At 43.6% G+C, this 19269-nt stretch overlaps 6 protein-coding genes across 10 annotated transcripts; 1 reads left to right on the top strand and 5 right to left on the bottom strand.

The window, feature by feature from the left end:
• Positions 1 to 504: 504 nt before the first annotated feature.
• On the bottom strand, positions 505 to 1556 carry BCIN_03g01190 (hypothetical protein). The gene has a single exon (XM_024691735.1). It carries the CDS (start codon positions 1453 to 1455, stop codon positions 736 to 738), a length of 720 nt encoding a protein of 239 aa, XP_024547506.1. The 5' UTR covers positions 1456 to 1556; the 3' UTR covers positions 505 to 735.
• Positions 1557 to 2109: 553 nt separating this feature from the next.
• On the bottom strand, positions 2110 to 3338 carry BCIN_03g01180 (hypothetical protein). The gene is made up of 2 exons (XM_024691734.1): positions 2952 to 3338; positions 2110 to 2877 (listed from the first exon to the last, which is right to left on the bottom strand). Exon 2 carries the CDS (start codon positions 2863 to 2865, stop codon positions 2335 to 2337), a length of 531 nt encoding a protein of 176 aa, XP_024547505.1. The 5' UTR covers positions 2866 to 2877; positions 2952 to 3338; the 3' UTR covers positions 2110 to 2334.
• Positions 3339 to 3754: 416 nt separating this feature from the next.
• On the bottom strand, positions 3755 to 5604 carry BCIN_03g01170 (hypothetical protein). Of its 2 annotated transcripts, none has more exons than XM_024691732.1 (5): positions 5268 to 5604; positions 5150 to 5206; positions 4508 to 5087; positions 4201 to 4448; positions 3755 to 4067 (listed from the first exon to the last, which is right to left on the bottom strand). In XM_024691732.1, exons 1-4 carry the CDS (start codon positions 5279 to 5281, stop codon positions 4260 to 4262), a joined length of 840 nt encoding a protein of 279 aa, XP_024547504.1. In that variant the 5' UTR covers positions 5282 to 5604; the 3' UTR covers positions 3755 to 4067; positions 4201 to 4259. The 2 variants fall into 2 exon arrangements, with proteins under 2 accessions (XP_024547504.1, XP_024547503.1); XM_024691733.1 differs by having other exon boundaries at positions 4205 to 4448.
• A 363-nt stretch (positions 5605 to 5967) lies between these two features.
• Positions 5968 to 7429, bottom strand: BCIN_03g01160 (hypothetical protein). Of its 2 annotated transcripts, XM_024691731.1 has the most exons (4): positions 7357 to 7429; positions 7232 to 7302; positions 7073 to 7180; positions 5968 to 6983 (listed from the first exon to the last, which is right to left on the bottom strand). In XM_024691731.1, exons 3-4 carry the CDS (start codon positions 7113 to 7115, stop codon positions 6130 to 6132), a joined length of 897 nt encoding a protein of 298 aa, XP_024547501.1. In that variant the 5' UTR covers positions 7116 to 7180; positions 7232 to 7302; positions 7357 to 7429; the 3' UTR covers positions 5968 to 6129. The 2 variants fall into 2 exon arrangements, with proteins under 2 accessions (XP_024547501.1, XP_024547502.1); XM_024691730.1 differs by lacking the exon at positions 7073 to 7180.
• Positions 7430 to 7456: 27 nt separating this feature from the next.
• Positions 7457 to 9240, bottom strand: BCIN_03g01150 (hypothetical protein). Its single transcript, XM_001559356.2, has 2 exons — positions 8594 to 9240; positions 7457 to 8394 (listed from the first exon to the last, which is right to left on the bottom strand). Exons 1-2 carry the CDS (start codon positions 9018 to 9020, stop codon positions 7907 to 7909), a joined length of 915 nt encoding a protein of 304 aa, XP_001559406.1. The 5' UTR covers positions 9021 to 9240; the 3' UTR covers positions 7457 to 7906.
• A 6124-nt stretch (positions 9241 to 15364) lies between these two features.
• BCIN_03g01140 (hypothetical protein) lies at positions 15365 to 19034 on the top strand. 3 transcript variants are annotated; one of them, XM_024691729.1, is made up of 2 exons: positions 15365 to 15834; positions 16190 to 19034. In XM_024691729.1, the coding sequence occupies exon 2, from the start codon at positions 16467 to 16469 to the stop codon at positions 18162 to 18164; it is 1698 nt and encodes a 565-aa protein (XP_024547499.1). In that variant the 5' UTR covers positions 15365 to 15834; positions 16190 to 16466; the 3' UTR covers positions 18165 to 19034. The 3 variants fall into 3 exon arrangements, with proteins under 3 accessions (XP_024547499.1, XP_024547500.1, XP_024547498.1); XM_024691728.1 differs by having other exon boundaries at positions 16155 to 19034; XM_024691727.1 differs by lacking the exon at positions 15365 to 15834 and having other exon boundaries at positions 15864 to 19034.
• Positions 19035 to 19269: the final 235 nt, after the last annotated feature.

The raw sequence follows: 19269 nt of genomic DNA, 5'->3' as shown, positions 1-19269 counted from the left end.
CCAGTCTTTCCGTAGGCCATGCACTTGGAAAACTTCTTTCCTCTCGAATCAGGAGGGAATTTCGAAATGGGCATCTACAAAGTGGCATGTTCGCGAAAATTTCCTTTTCCTCTTTTTCTCTACCGTTAGTAACTACAAGGGCGATCCATTCTTTCTTGATTCCTGCAATAATAGTATTTCTTCATACTAATGCTCGTTTATCCAGTCAGTAAAAAGTTCCTAAGTCATTTTGTCTGCATTTCGACTCCAACGCTGAATTATAGGCTGGTCATGAATTATCACTCACGGGAACAAAGCATTATGTTTGAAGGATTATCAGTTAAATGATTATTAATATTTGAAGACTCGTTTTGCAAAGCTGTGACATTTCCTGAATGGCAGTGACATAAAAAGAAGTCATAAAAAGCCAATTCCCTATCCATCCCCCATTAGCCCTTTCACTCATAAAGCCGGCAATGAATCCAGAATGTGATTCTGGTCCACAAGAGGCTTCTTAACGGACCATGGTTTCCCAGCCATTCGACAGATTCAAAAACAATATTAATACCCCGTCTCCAGAAAAGTAGAAGAGATGCGAAAAGAAACAGCAAAGAGCACCGAGAGGTTCGTTGTTTAGCGAACTCTGTCTTTTATCGCCAAATCACAAATCATCCCCATCCGCCATTCGCCTTCCACCCTCTACCACCCATCGCCCTCTGCCTCTAGATTTCAGCACTCCACAGGTGATGAATCGATTTACTGATTTGCACTTCTTCTCCTAAGCCTAATCTTAACCAAACCACATGTGGCACCAACAATATCCCAGATAAACTTATACAATAGGACCACAAACAGAATCAAGCAAGGCCACAAGATACTAATATGATGATATGTGTTATTCGTACACAAATCATTAGTATCGATGTAATTGCAAGTCGCAACCGTGAGATTCGAACCAAAAAGATTGAAATCGTTGACTGGAGCAGTCGTACCATTTCCATAATTGACGGTGCCGTTGTGAACTTCAATGTTCTTCATAATAACTGAAACTGTGAATTTGATATCGCTTGTGTAGGCTGGAATCAAAGCGATAGGTAGGATGATAGCGGTACATAATCCAAAAGAGTAGATGCTGACCACCCAGAAATCGTGGTATTTGTTGCGGCACATGCGCTTCATAAGTGTATTGGAGTTGTCACGACGAGCTATCGGGCTGTGTGTAGCATTTTGGACAGTTTGAGAATTTGAAGTTGGGAGTGTACCGAGTTCAAGATCATTGCTGAAATCGTCGGAGTGTTCATGATTGAGAAATTTGCCAGAGGACTTGGCTTTGTGGTAGCTAGCTCGGCTGCCCAAATCGCCTTCGTCAGAGAATTCATAGGTTGACTTGGTGGAATATGTGCTGTTTCTGTTGCTGGCAGCGAGTGTTCCAGCTTCGGAATCGAAATCTTTTCCATGGGATTGAGAGGAAGACATGGTTGATGATTCGGGTTCTCGGAAGGCTTTGTGAATTCCGTTGTTATAGATATAGTTCTTTACCTGTGAGTAATGGGTGAGTAGATCTGAATATGTAGTACTGTGGTATTTAATGGTAAAGTCGAAATGTGTTTGTTTCGAATTGAAGAAAGATCTTTCGACTTGATTTTGTAGAATTGTTATGTGTAGAAGGAAGGAAGATTTTTCCATCAGAGGACTAGAGCCCTTATGTATGTAAGGACATGTATGGTATACAACATGTAACTGATTAGTGTCATCATTGAGAACGTAGCTAATTAGCGGCCATCTATTCGCCGTACGCGCCGTACGTGCTGGTTATGATCCTTTCATGAATAGGAATCTCGTATTTCTAGCTGCAAACCGTATTAGATTTCTCAAAGCCGTACCAGTCCATTTCCCAGCACTCTGTTTGGGTTGCTGAGGTAAGTAAAATATTCGTTGAAACAGGAGAACTGAAACGCAATTCTGTGAAGAACAAATGAGTGCATTTCAAATATGATACTTGTCATTTTCGCCGACCTAAATTGTGTTGTCCAGACCAAGTTTCAATGTGGTTTTCTCAAACTTTAACTCCGCGCCCCATTTTCAACTCGGATATGCTCATGAACCACTTCCTCAAGGCTTTGTAATACATGGACTCAAAAGACATGCTATATTCAATCAAAACTCAGATTTATAGTTCAAATTTACATCTTTAGTTATTGCTGACATCATTTCTGACTTCCATCCTTTCCTGCAATATCAAACTGAAAATTCAAATGTCTACACTTTCCCTCCAAAATATGGCCCTTTCTATCACTCACTAGTAGACCGGACATAAAAATTTTCTCATACCCATCATCCTGATCTTGAAAACATCTAACAAAATAATAAAAACAAAACAACACCAACTGACAAAATGGCGAAGCCCCCGATAGCTTGGTAGGTCAACTTATCTTCTCGATCTTGACGATCTTGAAGATCACATTTAGCCAGATATCGCCGCAGACTCGCCTGACACTTGGCAGCTTTTCTTTCTCTCGCTCTTCTTCTCTTTCTTTCATACTTTTCCTCCCAAGTCATGCATTGTACCAAATCGTTTTGCACCACGTATTTTCTGAACTCTTCCCATCGCCTTAATTCCATCTGCTCAGCTTGCCATTCTGGATCCTGTTGTTTGAGATAAAGCTCCTTCGCTTGCTCAGCTAGATAATCGATTTCTACCTGTCGTTGAATCTGAGAGTTTTTGTAGTGCATAAATTTCCTGTATTGAGGTGATAGTTGAAATCGTATGTCGTTCCAGTTTTGGTGTTTACGGATACTGTTGTGGTACCATTCTCGTTCGCGGGCTTGAGTGAGTTCTTCTTTTCTCCACCATTCATGAGATTGTAATTTATAGGTGGCTGTCATTTTGTGTAGGTGCTGCGAGATTTTGTCAGTATCAGTTTCTGGACCCGGGGCTGCCCATCGATATACGGGAAAGGGATCATAATTACGTTTAAAGGGTTAGTTTATCAGTATTCAGGGAGTACAAAAAGCTAAGAGTTTAGATGTTCCTACGGTATTATGATTCGTGATGAAGCGAACCAACGGTGTTGAGTTGTGTCGAAATACGTGATATAGAGATGTTGATCTTGATGCGGGGATGTTCGGATCTAGTATATTGATGATGTTGAGTTTAATGCTGATATTGATGTTGACGCAGATGCGAGTTGCGATACAAGGTTGGTGTTAGGTTTTGATGAAATGTGGAAGATGAGCATTCAAGGCAACATATTCATGGTACGATTATTATTTAAGAGGTGTGGCAGGCTCATACCATATGACAGGAAGATGAGCAGCTAGTTCACCTAGCCGTACCAAATTGTTCGAAAAAGTACGGCTTGGAATATGGATAATAGAATGATGGCACGTCCAAAATTAAAGTGGCCGTAATTCGGTAAACGGATTTTTGGTCTAGAATCCTAACAAACGGGACTGCAGTTCGACAATGAAATTCTTTCGATTGCTCAATTCAATCAAGTTGGCTTGTGAAGCGAGCTCAATGCGAATGTTGAACTGGTTGTGGACATCGAAAGATTACATTTTATTTGGCATTCCGGATTACTGTGTGCTTCGGATGAATCACCACCGTACATTACTGTAATCACACAATTCAAGCAAAATGACCAATAAAATGATACGAAAGTTTAGTTCAAAAGACAAATTTTATTGCATGATGAAATGATTAAGTCATTTCCCTACACATTTATAGTTGATCTGATCTTGAAAGTCAAAAGCGCTCCGTAAAAAAGAGCCCTCCAAACTATTACAACCATTACCACAGCGCTTGTCCGGTGAAGGAAACAAATCTCGCAAATCACAACAGGTACGATATAATTATTCTCCTCCCTAGTCTTGCCATGTAGTATTAAAGCACTCGAAAGTGCATTGTGAATTCATATCGACCATGCCGAAGACCATTCCTTAAAATACATAATGAAATCTCTCATACGCAACGGCAGCGTTGCAGAGTTATTAAACACTGCCAGTTGGGGACAGGGAGGCACAAAGGGTCGAAATCGATGAATAAAGGAAAGTTGATGTGATAGAAGAGCTCTTGTAATCCAGAACTGTAAGACGTGAAAGTTAGTGAATGCTCATCAAGGCTGGATTCGGAAAGAGAAAAAAAGAATGATATAACTGGTATACCCAAAGTGAATTGAGGGTTTGGAAAAGAAAATAAGACCAGTTATGCAAACATACCTACTCGAGCAAGTTGAGCTAAAAGAGTTTACCCAATTGACAACTGATCCAAACAAGCATCAGAGTAGATGACGGAGGTTACCAAGCTGGCGTTTGATCCACCCAAAAGGCAAAAACAAGCAGTTTCTCTCTTCCTTTTCATCTCTAGCACCAACGCCAGCTTGATTGAAAGATCCATCGTCGTATTCGCCCAAAGTGTCAACGTGAGTATCGGAGCGGTTATAGTCAGAGAGGGGAATATCATGAGCCTAAAATCAAATACATGTTAGCTTAGAAGTTCTTGATAGAAAGAGTATCTGTCACTCACAGTAGCCATGTTAGAAGCTCTGGTAAAAGGATAACGAACATCCGATGGATTGCGCGGAAGTTCGAAGACGGCACCGACGGTAATCATTGTATCTCGGTTACCAGAAGCAGGTTGACCGTCGGTACGAAGTCCACTTTCTGGAAACGACTGCAGCTCAATACTACCGAGATTGTCATCGAAAGATGGACGATCAAAAGTGAAAGTCGGAACGTCAAGAGCTGCTTGATTCTGTTGGTTAACAAGACCAAAGTCCATTGGAGTGGCTTGACGGCGAGGAACTTCTTGAATCTCATCGAAACTGGCATTCATCTCGGAATGATGGCTGTCAGGCTCTTCAATAATAGTAGGGGTACTGACGGGGACAGGAAAGGGGATGTTCTCCCAATCTGGAGATGGCACCACGACCTTTGGAGAGCTTCTAGCTGTTTCCGCAAGAAACTGATGAAAGTCGGCTGACTGAAATTGCATGCGCTCTCTAAAAGCTGCGTGCTCTTTTTCAGTCCTAGCCCTATTGAATTTCCATCTTGCGATGGCGGCTTCGTTTTCGGCCGAGATCGAAGATCGCTCAGCGGTTGTTGCACTTCGAGATGTCAGTACTTTCGTGTTACCAAGTATCAAGAAGGGAATGTTCGAGTTTCATACCTTGAGTGCGAGGGTGCAACATTTGGGGACATGTTAAAGCTATCGCCAATAGTCTCACTTCCTGAGCATTAGTATCTCTTTAAGCATTTGAACTGGATTCAGGAAAAGAGATTCTCACATGGAGTCTGTCATGGCTCGTGTTCTTTTCCAACAAACGATTGAGGAAAATATAATGAGGTATGATAGATATTTTCAAACTCAATGCAAAAGGAGTAGCAGAGTCTTGACAGGAAAATTGTTGGAAACAAGTTCAAACTTTGAAGTGTTTCTGCAAAGATGTGGCTGGTAGAAGAGTTCAAATATTGTACAGGCTATGCCAAAGGATGAATGACTTGAATTATGAGATTATACCTGAATTGGAGATGTACACGCTTTCCTTGAAGATAAATGAGAAATGATCTCAGATATCCAGCAAGAAAGTAGTTCTAACTCGAAAAAAAAGGGATTGAAGAAACTGTTGTTGTTGTTGTTGTTGGAAAGAAGATGGGGACGTGACGACGGACCGAAAGTGAAAGATATATTCACCACTCGAGACTGTAATTGTGAGATTCACCGCCTAGCAAAAATCATAATTGGATACTCGATAATCTCAAAGCTATTAGTACTGGCAGAATAGCAGGCTAAACTATCTTCTTATTTCGAGTCAGCCTTGTGAACTTTTCAAGATGGTTTGTACTGTCTGATTAACATTATTTGGAGGTTTCTTATAGTGCATAAATTCAAGAGACTGCAGCATAGTACATTCACATGAATCAGGTATCTCACCCCACTACACCTTTCATCCTAGTCACACAAGATGGCAGAACAAAGTAGGTTATTGAAAAGAGCCTTTGATTTGTATGTCATGATAGCTATGAATGCAAAATGTAAACACCAGAAGGTGAAAACCTAGCAGACTGACAATCTAACAAACTGGTCTAATTATTCTTGAACGTTGAACTTTCCCTGACACAGAAGCTACAAAAAATAGTAAAGCTTTATTAGTTGTCTAGTGTCAGATCCAAGGCCTCTGGGAGATTCATTTGAATGATATCATCCAGTTGTTTTCTCCTCTCATTATGTTCCTTCTTGTAGTCCATCTCTAAATCAACATCAGTAGAGTCTTTCTTGCAAGCCAATTTGACATTGATGACTTGACTGTCCTTGTCTGGAACTTGCTTCTTCGAACTCCCTGATAGAATCTCCGAAATAACCTTAGTATAGAGCTTTCCCTCATTGTTCAACAAATCTTCATATCTAATTAATCTGCCTTGCATTCTCTCGATCTCTCCACATAAACGCCTATGGACTATGTTAGATGCGGCTGAGAGAACCAGAATTATTACAGCAAACAAAAAGACGAATCCACTGAGATCATACTCGACGTACGTTTCGTAGCATCGAGCACTATCGGGAACTGAATCACAGATATGTTTTCCTGGTTGGAATACCAAAACGTTGTTCGATTGAGCAACACCCTTGAAATCGTACAAAGAGAACCGGTACCCAGAGACATGGCTTTCAGCTCCACCGGAGTAGTAATTGAAGCCAAGGATAACAGCGAAAGGAATCAATGCAAGGATAGCGATAGCGGAGAGAAATTCGAAGAAGCATTTGGCGAGAAGCTTGTTGTACCAATTGATGACATTTTGACGCTCGAAGGATGTCGAATGCTGAGTAATCTCGAAGGATGTTGAGTGCTGAATAATGTGTTGTTCAATAACTTCTTCGTGTCCCAAAGATTTTTCGATATCCATTGCTTTATCAAGGACAAAGGAATAAGAATCGGACTTGGAGCGCATCTTGTGTTTAGGAGGACCTGTCATTTTTGCATATGACAAGTGGTGGGTGGATGCTGTAGTTATATGGTCAGTTGAAAAGTTTCTCGATACAGTAGTCAAGCTTTCTCTTAATTTTTGACAAAGTAAATCGGGTAGATCAAACCTAAACTTCCGATGTTCTGAAAATTGACAATCTTGAACAACATATTGTTTGAAAAGGGTTGAAGCTTTAGGTGGGTTCAAGAATAAATGGTCTTTTGTTCTTGGACCGCTGCCTAGACTATGAGACAATCTGTCTGGAGACTAACAAACAAGCACATACCTTTGTGGAAAGTTGACTCAAAGTTGATGAGTTTGTGTGGAAATCTGGGTTCCTCGAAGCTGATAGAGATCCTAAAGCAAAAGGGTATCAGATTTTGAAGACAATGGAGGTTCAGTTGACAATACCACGCTTTGATATTGTTAATCCAATGGACAAACAATGCGGATGAGTGAGAGTGTGTTGAAGATGCAAAGGAGCAGGTTGTTGGAAAAACGAATTTGATATTGGAGGTTGACTTGAAATTTTATCGCCTATTGTAGGGCCCTAGGACGCTCAGCCTATATTGTGCGAACTTCTGTCAAATTAACTTCTAAAATTGACGGTGAATTGTGAAATTTCTTCGACGGTACTGATTTCTCACCTGGGGAGAAATACACGAAATTTCATCATTTGAAAGCATTGGAGTAAAGATATGTCTACTTCTCCAGAATACTGCTATATAGACTTCATTGACTTCTCTCGCACACTGCAGCCCCGGAAGAGCCATCGATGCACTCAATATTCATGTGGAATGTATGAACGACATCTGAGTTCTGCTCTCTCCTGAGCCAGGACACTGTGGAAATGGTAAGAAATCCTAGACAGACAAGTAGTAAGTGCAGTAGTCTCCTTTCTATTTACATGTTCTCTATAATCTTCCATCTAATTTCAAAATCACACTTCGGTTCCGAAGTATCACAACTCTGCGCTTCCTCTAGCTAACTTGAACTTAAAGTCCTTTACCCCGCCGATCCCAACGTCGACCTTGAATAGTGCTCCCGCGTGCTCGTCACCCCCATCACTTGCGCTTGTAACCCACAATTCAGTACCCACGAATACAGGACAGGTTACACACTTCGTTGGATACTTGATTTCGCCAACAACTTTACCTTGAGGATTGATCTTCAGCACACGCCCTTCTCCAAACACACATTGCCAGATATTCCCTTCCGAGTCGAACTTGAACCCATCGGGCTCTCCCTCTCCGTCGAGTTTCCAAAATGCCCGCTTGTTGGTCACATCGCCGGTCGAAGCATCGTAGTCGTACGCCCAGATAGTTTGCTCAGTTGTGTGGGTAAAGTACAGAGTTTTTTGATCTGCAGACCAGCCAATTCCATTAGGAATCGTCAGACCTTCACGAATAGTATGGCGTGTGAGGTCATTATCGAAGCGGAACATTGTACCTGGAAGTATCGAGTTTAGCGGCAAGAACGCAAAGGGCGAGGGCATAGTTATCATGATTCGGGGGAGATCCGGAGTAGATCACATGCCACCGACTACAAATCGAGACCAAGAGATTCAGCCCGTCCACTTGGTGCTTGTTGGGAATCCATATCTCAGGGATATCGTAAACATCCAGCCAAAAAACAAAATATCACCCACCTTCACTTTGTGGCTTCCCCACCCAAAAGTCATTCATAGTCCCGATCCAAAACCTTCCTTTTGGATCTACGGCCCCATCATTACTCCTCAACCTCTCATCGTTCTCCTCACTGTCATAAAATCTTTTCAATAACTTCATCTCTCCATCACTTCTCCTAAGTACGTAGATCCCGCTTTTACCACCCACCAATATCCTATCGGTGCAATCTATACCCTCAATATCGGCTGTAACGCCCACGGGAATATCTAGCTGCAAGGTCGTAAGAGATGATGGGCCAACACTGAGATTGATCGTATGGAGACGCTTCTTCTTGATGTCCACAAAGCGGAGGGTGTTGGTGGAAGGCTCATAGAAGGGAGCTTCACCGAGCCCGCAGTGTGGGTTGACGTATGGTTCCGTCACCGTCCATGTTTGTATGGAAGACATTACTAGTTGTTATCGAGAATCGAGATCCGAGCTTAATCGCTGCTTGAATATGGAAGTTTGATCTACAGATATTGAGGTACTTGAGTACTACAGCTGTTACTGGCCGTATATGGCGCGGCGGTTATCTGGTGGGGAAGGAAGTGATGTCACATCGGAAAATCTTTTCAGCGAGAATTGAGACTTCGAGATATTGTTTCCTGACATGGAATGAATATCTATCAGGGCGGAACTCTTAGAAAGAGAGATATAACTAAGTACTTCTACATTTTTATACAATATCGCTTTCATGTGAGTTGTGCCGCAATCCCTTATTGCTTTTGGCAAAATCCGGTATTCCGGGCCTCTTCCCGTCGTTGCAAAAGAGGTAAGATTTGGCAAACTTTACAAAGGACTGAGTTGCCATTGGAACTGCGGGAAGCATATTCTGCTATTGGAATTAAGGAATGATACAAGATACTGCTTCCTTGACAGAACCGTCCATCTATCGAATCTTACTCTTGCTTACTCTCATTGCTTGTCCTCTTGTCTTTTACGTTCAAGGTTACGATTATCCGGGTTGTAGTCAGACAATCAGAAGTGTTTCAATCCCAAAACTCACCAGAACAATCAAAAAACTTGAGGATTGAATTCACTTCAAACGCTGAATTGTGTCGGGCATTGAATGCCCACAGTCAGTCTGCTAGGACGGAGTATCTGATACTCTAGGCGCAGTCCTCACATACAGGATTGGGAGGGATTGCACCGCTATACCTCCATTTAGTTTCGCGACATGTGACTTTTGAAACAGAACGAACACGTCGCATTGGAAGAAGAGCTTTGGTGCAGCTTCTCTGACGTGTCGCTCTCGCTGTCCTCCAATTCTTGATCGTCCACTTTCTCCATTATTATCGTGCATAAAACCGAGTTTCTCGGTCTCTACCGATGACCCCGCTTTGTAGGATTGATGAGAGCATGGTGTAGATAGCCCACGATTGCCATTGCCGTGCTCCGTGGATGATAATAGAGGACCAAGATTTAAACACATTTCTGTGAATTGTTTCCCCGACACAATCTACCGAGACGGAATTTCCCCATTCTGTGCAATAAACTCACATCGCGTTTATATATTGGTCGGAACCGCGGAGTCGGAACCGAAACTTTGGAATCATCCGTAGAAGCTTGATATATATATGTATGCCCTATAGCTGCATATTGCTCATCGACTGCCTCGGAGATGGAAGTATTCGCGGCAATTTTAGGTTAATAATCTCTCGAAATGCTATACCGACAATCTGTTTCAACGGCTACCAGGCATTATGTTTTGCGGTGAGCCACCAGACTAAAAAATCACGGGAAATTATTGGGTGTCCGAGGAGCTCTCCAAGTCCTATTAGCGCAAATGCAGAACGATTGACCTAGCGATGCGTGTGTGAGCTTGCCAGCAAAGAGATGCATGTAATCACCCCCTTCAAGACGTGGAAAAACTCAATTGCCACTCTTCTGCTTCGACTTCTGTGCATCATGTTGCAATGCTTAGTCGAGTTTAGGATGAACATAGATTGGTAGTGATTTTGACGACGCGTAAAACACAAGCAATAATGCTGGCCATTCATGGTGATGTTACTATTGGCGCCAGCGAAGAATCTTCACCGCTGGGGCTAGATCCCTTGTTTTTGTCTCTTCGCCTTTCACCGACAGTCGCGGATCTTTACCGTAACCCCAATTGGGAGAACTGCGTGGCAAACGTGGATATGATTCGGTATGGGGATAAAGATGCAAGTGAACGCACGCATAAATATCGTCGACTTGGCGCTATCTCGTCACATTGCGCAAGAAGAGAGTCAATCCCGAGCCCCATAAGACTTACTTACGACTTGCAGATTCGGATAGGACCCGTTAGGACCAAACAGCAGGAAAGACAAGCAGGCAGACCGCTGTTCGCCATGCGTTTTTTCGCAGGCTCAGGATAGTGTGGAGAATCAAACTGTTGCTGAGGCAATTGACGAATCTCCCCCGATGGCAAATGCCGGGGGCATTTTCACGTGACCATGCTGCTTCCAGACGAGATGCAGGATGGCGGCGCACGGATAAGCTTAATATAAGCAAGCAGATACTTTTGTGCGTGGGTTGTGTTCTTCCTTCATTCTGGAATCAAGGTGTTAATGTTGTGTCACTCCCGAAAGGGGATCGCATACGCATACGCATCCACTGGGCCATAACGGGCCTGGTGGAAAACATGGACGTGAATATCATTATTCTCCCAATACCAATGTCTGGTGGATGGGCCACTAACTCTTGCGGAATGCAGAATCAATGTGCATTCCAAGATTTATCCCCATGCGAGGATGTTGATAATGGTTGGGATTTGCATCCTCCTCTGGATAGTATGCCAATAGTCCCCGTTGAGAGAGATGTAACAAGTAGCCGTAAAGCGGCCTGATAACTTCGGAAGCTCAGATCATTAATATCAAATCACCCAAGTCCCAGCCTCTTCATTTTGGAGTTTCGTATTACCGAATCGAACGTGGTGGCTGGGATCATTAGGAGTCGAAGTAATCGCGCTTGACATGACCCCGGGCATTGAATTCATGACATTGGCTCCAAAAAGCACATGACTGTCATTTGCTGCGACTGTCTCCCGCTGCGTGTCCGTTAGGGAGTACATATGCGGTGTCTGCACGTGCGGGAATTTATAACGTGCATCTTCAAGGGACCCAAGCATTGAAGGGCCAATCATTCTAGCTCGCCTCGAAATTCGCATTCATATGCGATATTGGACTCACAGTATATGACTTATCTCTTTTGATCAATCAATTGGGTCGGCAGAAACCAGTGATTGATTGTTCTGATTCATAGTGTCGACGGCTCACCTTCTATATTCACGGTTGACTCCCTCAAATCTTTCCATTCGGTCTGATGGTTGGGTGGTTGCGTGTTGTTTAATTCTATCACAGTGGTATCATATGGTCTGCATAATTGTGATGTGAACGAGCTTGCATCGCTTGCTCGCATAAACCGCTGTCCAATACTGTCTCCCTCACTTATCAAGATGCATCGGGGCCAAGGGCCGAATTGATCAATGGCATGACGTTTTCTCGGCTCCCTCAACCTACTTTTACAAAATCGATGGTCAGCAAGATGGTGATTCTTGAGCCGTATTAGTTTTGCAGAACGGAAAACCCGATGACCTTGAAAGGTTGATAGATGCGGTAGGGAAAAGTAAGTTGATTTCTACATGCATGTGGACCGTCGGGAGTTCTGGAAAACCGATAATGAAGTATCAGACAGCGCCAAGCTTATTCACATACAATCCACTGGGATTGTCAAGATCAATCATAATTGGAGACTGAGCAAAGAGAATCATTTAATTAATTATCCTAGACGATGTAGGCCTACCGATATGATTCGGGGTGCTACCGAGAATCAATGGGTTTTGTAGAAGATGGATTGTACCCCTTCATCAATCCTCGTCTATTTGCTTGCTGAAGTAAAGGATTGGTGACCCGTTCAAAGATTATCAAGATTATCAAGGTTAAGATGTTCTGATTATTGTTCTCAGTGGACCAATTCTGGGTACGGGGATCTAAAATAAAGTCTATGGTATAAGTAATAACGCTAAGATGAGGTTCCAATAGTTCGAACCTAGATTAATAGTGGATATACGACCTTCCCGAGTTTGGCTTTATCAATTTCTCATCGACTCTTGAGTTTCAGAAAAGTTTCCCCAAGTCCAAGCCCATCGATGAGATACACAAAGCAAACATATCAATCTTGACGACAAGTACAAATCTCGCGAAACCTCGGGAAGTCCTGCCAACTAAAAAATCGATAAAAAGAATATCTTTCGAGCTTGGATTAGGTATTTGGTAATTTTGGACTTTCGTGAAAGCTTGGTAACGAGCTCAGGGTCCGCACAAAGAGACGGAGAGACATAACCAATCGTGGAAGACGCCGAAGGACGACGATGGCGTATCCATAATCACCGAAGCTATGAGACAGAACGGTCGGCCTTGTTGCTGAAGAGGTTAGTTTGTCATAAACAAGTCCAATTTCATCACATCCATCTGTATTTCATCAACAATTTTTGAGGTTAAAGACTTTTCTTGCCCCGGTAAGCATTTAACACAAGCATAACGAGATGAGGCCGGCACGACCGCCTGCAAATTGTACTATTGTGCCATCGAGTTTGACTTTGGATCTACGGGCATCATATGACAATAGATGTGATCTCTGTGGATCAGGTACATATGCCTTTTGGGCAGCTATGCGCGCTGTTTAATTGTTATGCGGACCATCTTTTCGAGGTAGTATCGTCAGCGGCACGGCGCGTGGCGCATGACTTTCCTTTTTCTGTAGAGCCGGATGAAAGGGACCAACCTTTCTGGTGCAAAGAAATAAATCATATATGCGCTGTCTTGTTCCGTGATTTACTTTCTTATCCGCGTTACGTGATCTGATCTGGACAGGCGATCGATATTGACGAATGTTTTGGGTAAAAATACCTTATATCGAATTGTTGGGAACGGTTGTCGAATCTGATGGCTACACTTCCATGCGATGGCGCCCTCAAGGATCCCCCAAATATACATACATCAGTGCGTAGGAGACTGGAACTTATGCAGCTCATCTTGCTGCCGCTCACCGGTGCTCTGGTCCAGACTAAGTGTGGAAACATAGTGTGGCCAAGCCAGCGTACGACCACCGGATCAAATGTGTCGACATGGGTTAAGATTGCAGCAAGATCAAAGATCACCGAGGTCCGCCATTTCAAGGTTCTAGTTCAATAAACATCTCTTCTAGAAAAAGCAGAGAGAGGTAAAATGTTTAAAATGTTGCAATATTTCCGATTTGACATCATTATGTGCATGCTGTACCTGGCGTACGAGGTGGTTACAACTAATGGGCGATCATAGAACTTTCCGAAGGATGGTACATAGGTACTATACACAATTGATTCAGACCATGCAACTATTCCACGCAACTATCAATGGTCTAAATTCAACAAGAGGGGTTCAGGAAGATCTTTCTTACTTGGAACACAGGGTACGAAATTGACTATTATAAGAAGAAGTTTCACTTGGGTAATTTCCATAAGTGTCATGGACTTCCTTTCTAACTCGATAGAACCTGAGAAGTTTGGATGTCAAAAATCCCAATGTGATGTGGTGGTTCATGTGGGAGATCTTAGGGCCCAAGAAAAACTATTTCTGAAGCTCGAAATTCTCTTTAATGTCATTAGCCATGTTCGCTATGCTATGCAGTTTCCTTCCCTGCTGTCAGAATTCTCGGGTCCTTCTACTCGGTGGCGTGTAGCGATGGAAAAAGAGAAAACAATATTGCAAATCAATCCGCCAATAGACACCTGTCTTACATGCTAACATCAAAGCTTTCTCCCTATAGAATATCAGAAAGTGTGGAAATAGATCAAATAGGAGAATTGGGAGCGAGAAATGGCCGTTTTCGTCTACTTTCTTTTTCTTTGCATTTTCACTTGCAGGATTTCTTATGCATGTGTATCGTTTCCACATAGACTTAGGCTGTGGTCACTTGGTCACCACGTTGAAAAGTTACCAACCACACTGATTTTGTCCTGCAGACTGCGGATGTACTAATGCAAAGCGATATGATATCCATCAATCAAAGTTTCTTATTTCTACAGGGCGTAACATGGCAACGACTTCTTTCCACTAGCTTTAGCCTATACTAGCATAAGTAGAAAAGTAACTAATTCGACTAGCAAGGAACTCGATCAACTACAGCTTACAGGGAGCATCTATTTCACAGACCGTAGCTTCAGCACCATTTTTTGACCGTGCTAATGCAGGATAGCGTCACCTCCCACCCCCAATTGACTACTTTCATTCCTTCAGCGCACTGATTGTTGAAGAAAGAAGTGCTTATCTTTTTCCAGTAAGATCCTTCATGGTTCTATAATCTTCACCGAAGGGAAGACTGATTTAGTACAGCATGTCGATTTTAGTACGTCAAACCACAATTTCGTATCAATGGGCCGTCACGTACGCTGCTCGAATAGCGGGGAGATTATGCATCTACCAAGATGTGTGTAGCGGTAGATGCATTATCGTTCTATGCGCCCAAGTATCTATATCTATATGTCACAAATTGATGTGTGAAGAACATCTGCCCACCTAGGTAAGGTACAGCAACTAAGGTTTTTCTAACAAGCGCCTTTTGCTCAAAGGAGGATATTAATGTAGTCTATCCATATAATATAACGTGATACACAAGGATCTTCTGCGCGTGGCCTCCCGCTTTCCGAATGCTGGAACCAAGCACGGTATGGCTCCAGAAAATAGTTTCCTGGGACATTGTGAACCTCTAGGCTTGTTGAGAATCATCTCAAAGGGATACGTTTAAGCCCTGGTACCTTGATAATGCTACAATGCCTGCAGCCAACAAGCAACCCTAGCTAATGCCTCGAGAAAAAAAAGACCCGCCTCACTACGACCCTGGAAACAATTCCATGAACTCTTGTGGGTGCTGGTGCGGTGAAGGGTAGGGCCAGTGTCTGTGAGCAATGAGCGTGGGACTGGGACGGTTCGAAGAACCACAAAGCTTGGGGTCTTCCTCCTCATGCAGAAAGCTGTGCAGAGCTAAAAGCGTCATCCACCACATTCTTCCGTCTATAGTCATTCATCACCGATTTCTACTTTTTTTTTGGTATTCCTTTACGACCAGACTGCCGCATCAACCTGTAGAAATTCGACAGAACTAGATTCTGACATTCCATCGGTGCTCACCAACCACTTATAAAGCTCTTTTGCTCGTTAAGGACTGTGAGTGGTGCGTCAACCCTCAAAATCTCCACCTATCTGTATGTTTATTTCGTTATGTCTTCTTTTTGTCCCACACTACTGGTTATGGCATCCACTCTGTTCATCTCTAATGCTCAGTGAGTTTGCCTCACAGTATTACAAGTCATTCCTTCCTTTGTTGGTTCGAGGCAAGGCCCGCCTTCCATATTTACATATTCACGGTCACATCTTATGCTCCCGAAAGAATCCCTGTCGAACCACTTCACCTCACAGGAATCAATACAAATACATCTCAAATAATCATTCATGCGCACAAATATTGCTTTTTCATTTGACGATTGAATCTAAACCTTCCGAGTGACGAAGCTGAGAATAACAGAAGAAAGCGCTGACCCCTCACCGCTCGCTGGAAAGCCTCATTGGCAAGCCAGCGCCATAGATATTCGATCTGGCTGTTCAAGGTCCTCTAAGTCGCCCATTGCGCGAAAGTTCTTTCGTTGCTTTTGCCGATAACGCGGAAGCGTCTTCATTGCTAAATCGTTTTCCCGGAACACAATCTTCTGAACTACTTGAACAACGACTTTCGGATTTTGTTTCTAAGCTTCACAGCTACCAGCAGAGTTGGGAGGGAGAGGGAAGACGTCAATGTCCCGGTCCTCGAGACCAAGAAGGGTTAGGGGATCAGGACTCGATGTCGCAGAGGCCTTCTGCGTCTCGTCCTGCATCTCGCTCACCACCAGAAAGTCAAAAGATTACTCTCCCACCTGTGCAGGTGCGAGATGATCCTCGACATGGAGGGCGACAAGCAGACAGACAATTAGATCAGGGCAACCGAGGATTACCACAACCTCATCATACACTACCTTCCCCTTCATCACGGACTCCTCAGCCTGTATCGGCCGGAGAGGATTGGAAGTCCTCTGGGCCATCGCGCGATCTTGGCGTACATTCAATTTTGAACCCAACAGAACCTGAAAGCGCATCAAATTCTAGTCGCCGATTGAGTGGTGGCACTACCGATTCGCCACTGTCTACAAAAGCCGGACCGACTTCACACTTTTCTGCAAGTCCTTTGGTGTCAACTACTCATCCTTACCCCAATCGTCCTCCCATCAGCACTTCGCCTTCCATAGACAGTTTTAATTCAAATTTCCCAAGGGGCCCAGGCCGCAGAATGCTAACACCCAGATCACCTCGGCCTGCCAGTATAGGCAGAGCGCCGGCTCATGGGACTATCAATGCACAAGAGTCACCCTTTTTACCACCGAGAAGGCCGGAACAAGGGCAAACTCCAGTATCAGAAAACCCTCCCTTAACAACACCATCCGGGCAAAGTCACACCCAACATTATGGGTTTCCCTCTACAGGCACAACGCCAATAGAACGACGATCAGATAATTCTCAGATGCAAGTTCCAGGACGTGTTCAACATAGCGCTAGTCCCAGCATCTCAGCATCTTCACAAACACCGAGCCAGACTTCCCCCGCGTCCGGTTATCCTTATCATCAAAGTGGGCAGAATCCTCAGACAAGTGGGTCTTATTTTCCAGGTTCCAGTTTTGGTTCTTCAGTGCAACAAGGGAGTGGATTACAATTACAAGCACCGCCTGCGGCATCAGAAGGTCCGTACAATGCTTCTCAGATTGGTTCCTCACTCCACTCCACTCCAAGCTCGAGGCAGGCTTCTGCCTCGGAGCCCTACGGTGTCCTGACAATAACCACGGCTCACGGCGTGGCTTATCATGTACCCGTGGACACGCACCAAGCGTCGCGTTTAGCTGACGAGAAGCGTGCGCGCAACGCAGGAGCATCGGCGCGATTCCGACAACGTAGAAAGGAAAAGGAGAAGGAGGCTTCATCCAACATCGAAAAACTCCAATCGCAAACTAGAGACCTTGAACGAAGAGTGAGAGAAGCAGAAGGAGAGAGAGACTTTTACCGGGGAGAAAGGGATCGATTCAGGGATATGTTACTCCGAAATCCTGGGACTAGAGATATGGCACTTCACGGGCCACCGAGTCCTCGTTCTATGAGGCCAATGTCTTATCCTGGTCCTCCACCAAGTGCGCCATCCATGAGTTATCAAGGTCCTGATAACGGCGAAAGGCCACCAAGACGTCGGAGGACTGATGCTCAAGGAGAATTTATGAGCGTACCATACTCGCATTCACCAGCGTCAACTCTACCACCTGTTCAAAGTGGATTTCAGCCCGCTCATGGGCAAGGGTTGCCTAGTCTGCCCCCTCTACGGATTGATAATCTCTCGACTGGTACAGCCACAGGAGCATCGACTCCGTCGCTATCTGCTGGTCCTCCTTCATTTGATTCTTATTCGCGAGGGCCTTACGATCGAGCCTGGCCCAAACAAGAAAACGGTGGACGACGATAACTTTTCTACTTAATTTTACTATAATATACTTGATGGAAACAACAGCACTTCAAATCTCTCCTAAAGTCTCCAAATTCTACGAATACGTTTTCCAAATCTAATCAATATTTCCAAATATACAAATCTACCTCTTCTATCTACAATACTTACCTGATTGTCACCTCCGACATGTATATTTACGCCATTTCAAACGACACTCTACTATACATACCAATCGCAAGATTTCTGCAAAAAGAACTGCATACCCTCGGGCGACCGAACCTTCTTATTTTGATATTTGCATCTCTTTATGTTAATTATACCCTCTGGCGGCTAATTATGTTCCTTACCTTCGTTTGTTTCTTTTGTAGATGCGAGACATTTCTTTTCTGGTGGGGGTGTGGACAACTAGTGGGAATTGGTCAAAGCATCGTTTATTTTGATACCATTTTCAGCTGGGAATTGGTAGGAGCGGTGTTAATTTCGGAAGTGTTATTTTATTTGTTTGGGCAGTAGGGTGTGGGTATCCCCAGAGACAAGGAGGGAAATGTCTGGTGGGAGGATTACGAAGCATATCAATACACTTAATATCACACGGAAGCGAGGGTCGAGGCAAAATTGGGGTCCGAGAAATGTAAGAAAGGGACTATGGGAGGAAGAGGGTTGTATTTGCAAATCATATTGCTTTTCCAGGGGTTGGGAGGTTGATTTATCATATACAAAAAACATCAGATTGTACAACGATATTGTGTATAACCTCAAATTTAGCACACCAGGGGAGTTAGGGGAGCCTTTATTTGACCCTGGAACTACTACGTTCTGCGTATAATTTTAGTACATATAGGTAGTTTAAATCATTACTGCCAAAATTAATAACAACTTTGATCTCTATCTTGGACCCTTTCCGTGCTGTGTGGGTGTGTAAAGTTGGCGAGAGTCGTATGTTTGCATATGAATAGGAGAAACCGAGGTGTATAGGTCTCACTTCCAAACAGCTCTTTACCGGAACACTGGGAATTCCAGTAACGAATCTCTGACCGATCACAATTAACAGCATTTCGGTAGTTATCTGATAAATGATTGAAATTGAGCAGAGATGTCTAGAATAGATAAGAATTGCCATTAC

This window comes from Botrytis cinerea, chromosome 3, assembly GCF_000143535.2.
Source record: "Botrytis cinerea B05.10 chromosome 3, complete sequence".
NCBI lineage: Eukaryota > Fungi > Ascomycota > Leotiomycetes > Helotiales > Sclerotiniaceae > Botrytis > Botrytis cinerea.
This window is presented reverse-complemented; position numbering and strand designations above follow the sequence as displayed.

Bases quoted from the DNA above. Each gene is read 5' to 3' on its own strand.
- BCIN_03g01180 (XM_024691734.1), bottom strand. From the start codon at position 2,865: ATGACAGCCACCTATAAATTACAATCTCATGAATGGTGGAGAAAAGAA.
- BCIN_03g01190 (XM_024691735.1), bottom strand. From the start codon at position 1,455: ATGTCTTCCTCTCAATCCCATGGAAAAGATTTCGATTCCGAAGCTGGA.
- BCIN_03g01150 (XM_001559356.2), bottom strand. From the start codon at position 9,020: ATGTCTTCCATACAAACATGGACGGTGACGGAACCATACGTCAACCCA. The intron at 8,395-8,593 runs GTGGGTGATATT...CGATACTTCCAG, and splicing joins GGGGAAGCCACAAAGTGAAG to GTACAATGTTCCGCTTCGAT.
- BCIN_03g01160 (XM_024691731.1), bottom strand. From the start codon at position 7,115: ATGTTGTTCAAGATTGTCAATTTTCAGAACATCGGAAGTTTAG. The intron at 6,984-7,072 runs GTTTGATCTACC...ATATAACTACAG, and splicing joins TCAGAACATCGGAAGTTTAG to CATCCACCCACCACTTGTCA.
- BCIN_03g01170 (XM_024691732.1), bottom strand. The intron at 5,088-5,149 runs GTATGAAACTCG...GACATCTCGAAG, and splicing joins GTTGCACCCTCGCACTCAAG to TGCAACAACCGCTGAGCGAT. The intron at 4,449-4,507 runs GTGAGTGACAGA...ATTTGATTTTAG, and splicing joins GAGCTTCTAACATGGCTACT to GCTCATGATATTCCCCTCTC.
- BCIN_03g01140 (XM_024691729.1), top strand. From the start codon at position 16,467: ATGTCGCAGAGGCCTTCTGCGTCTCGTCCTGCATCTCGCTCACCACCA.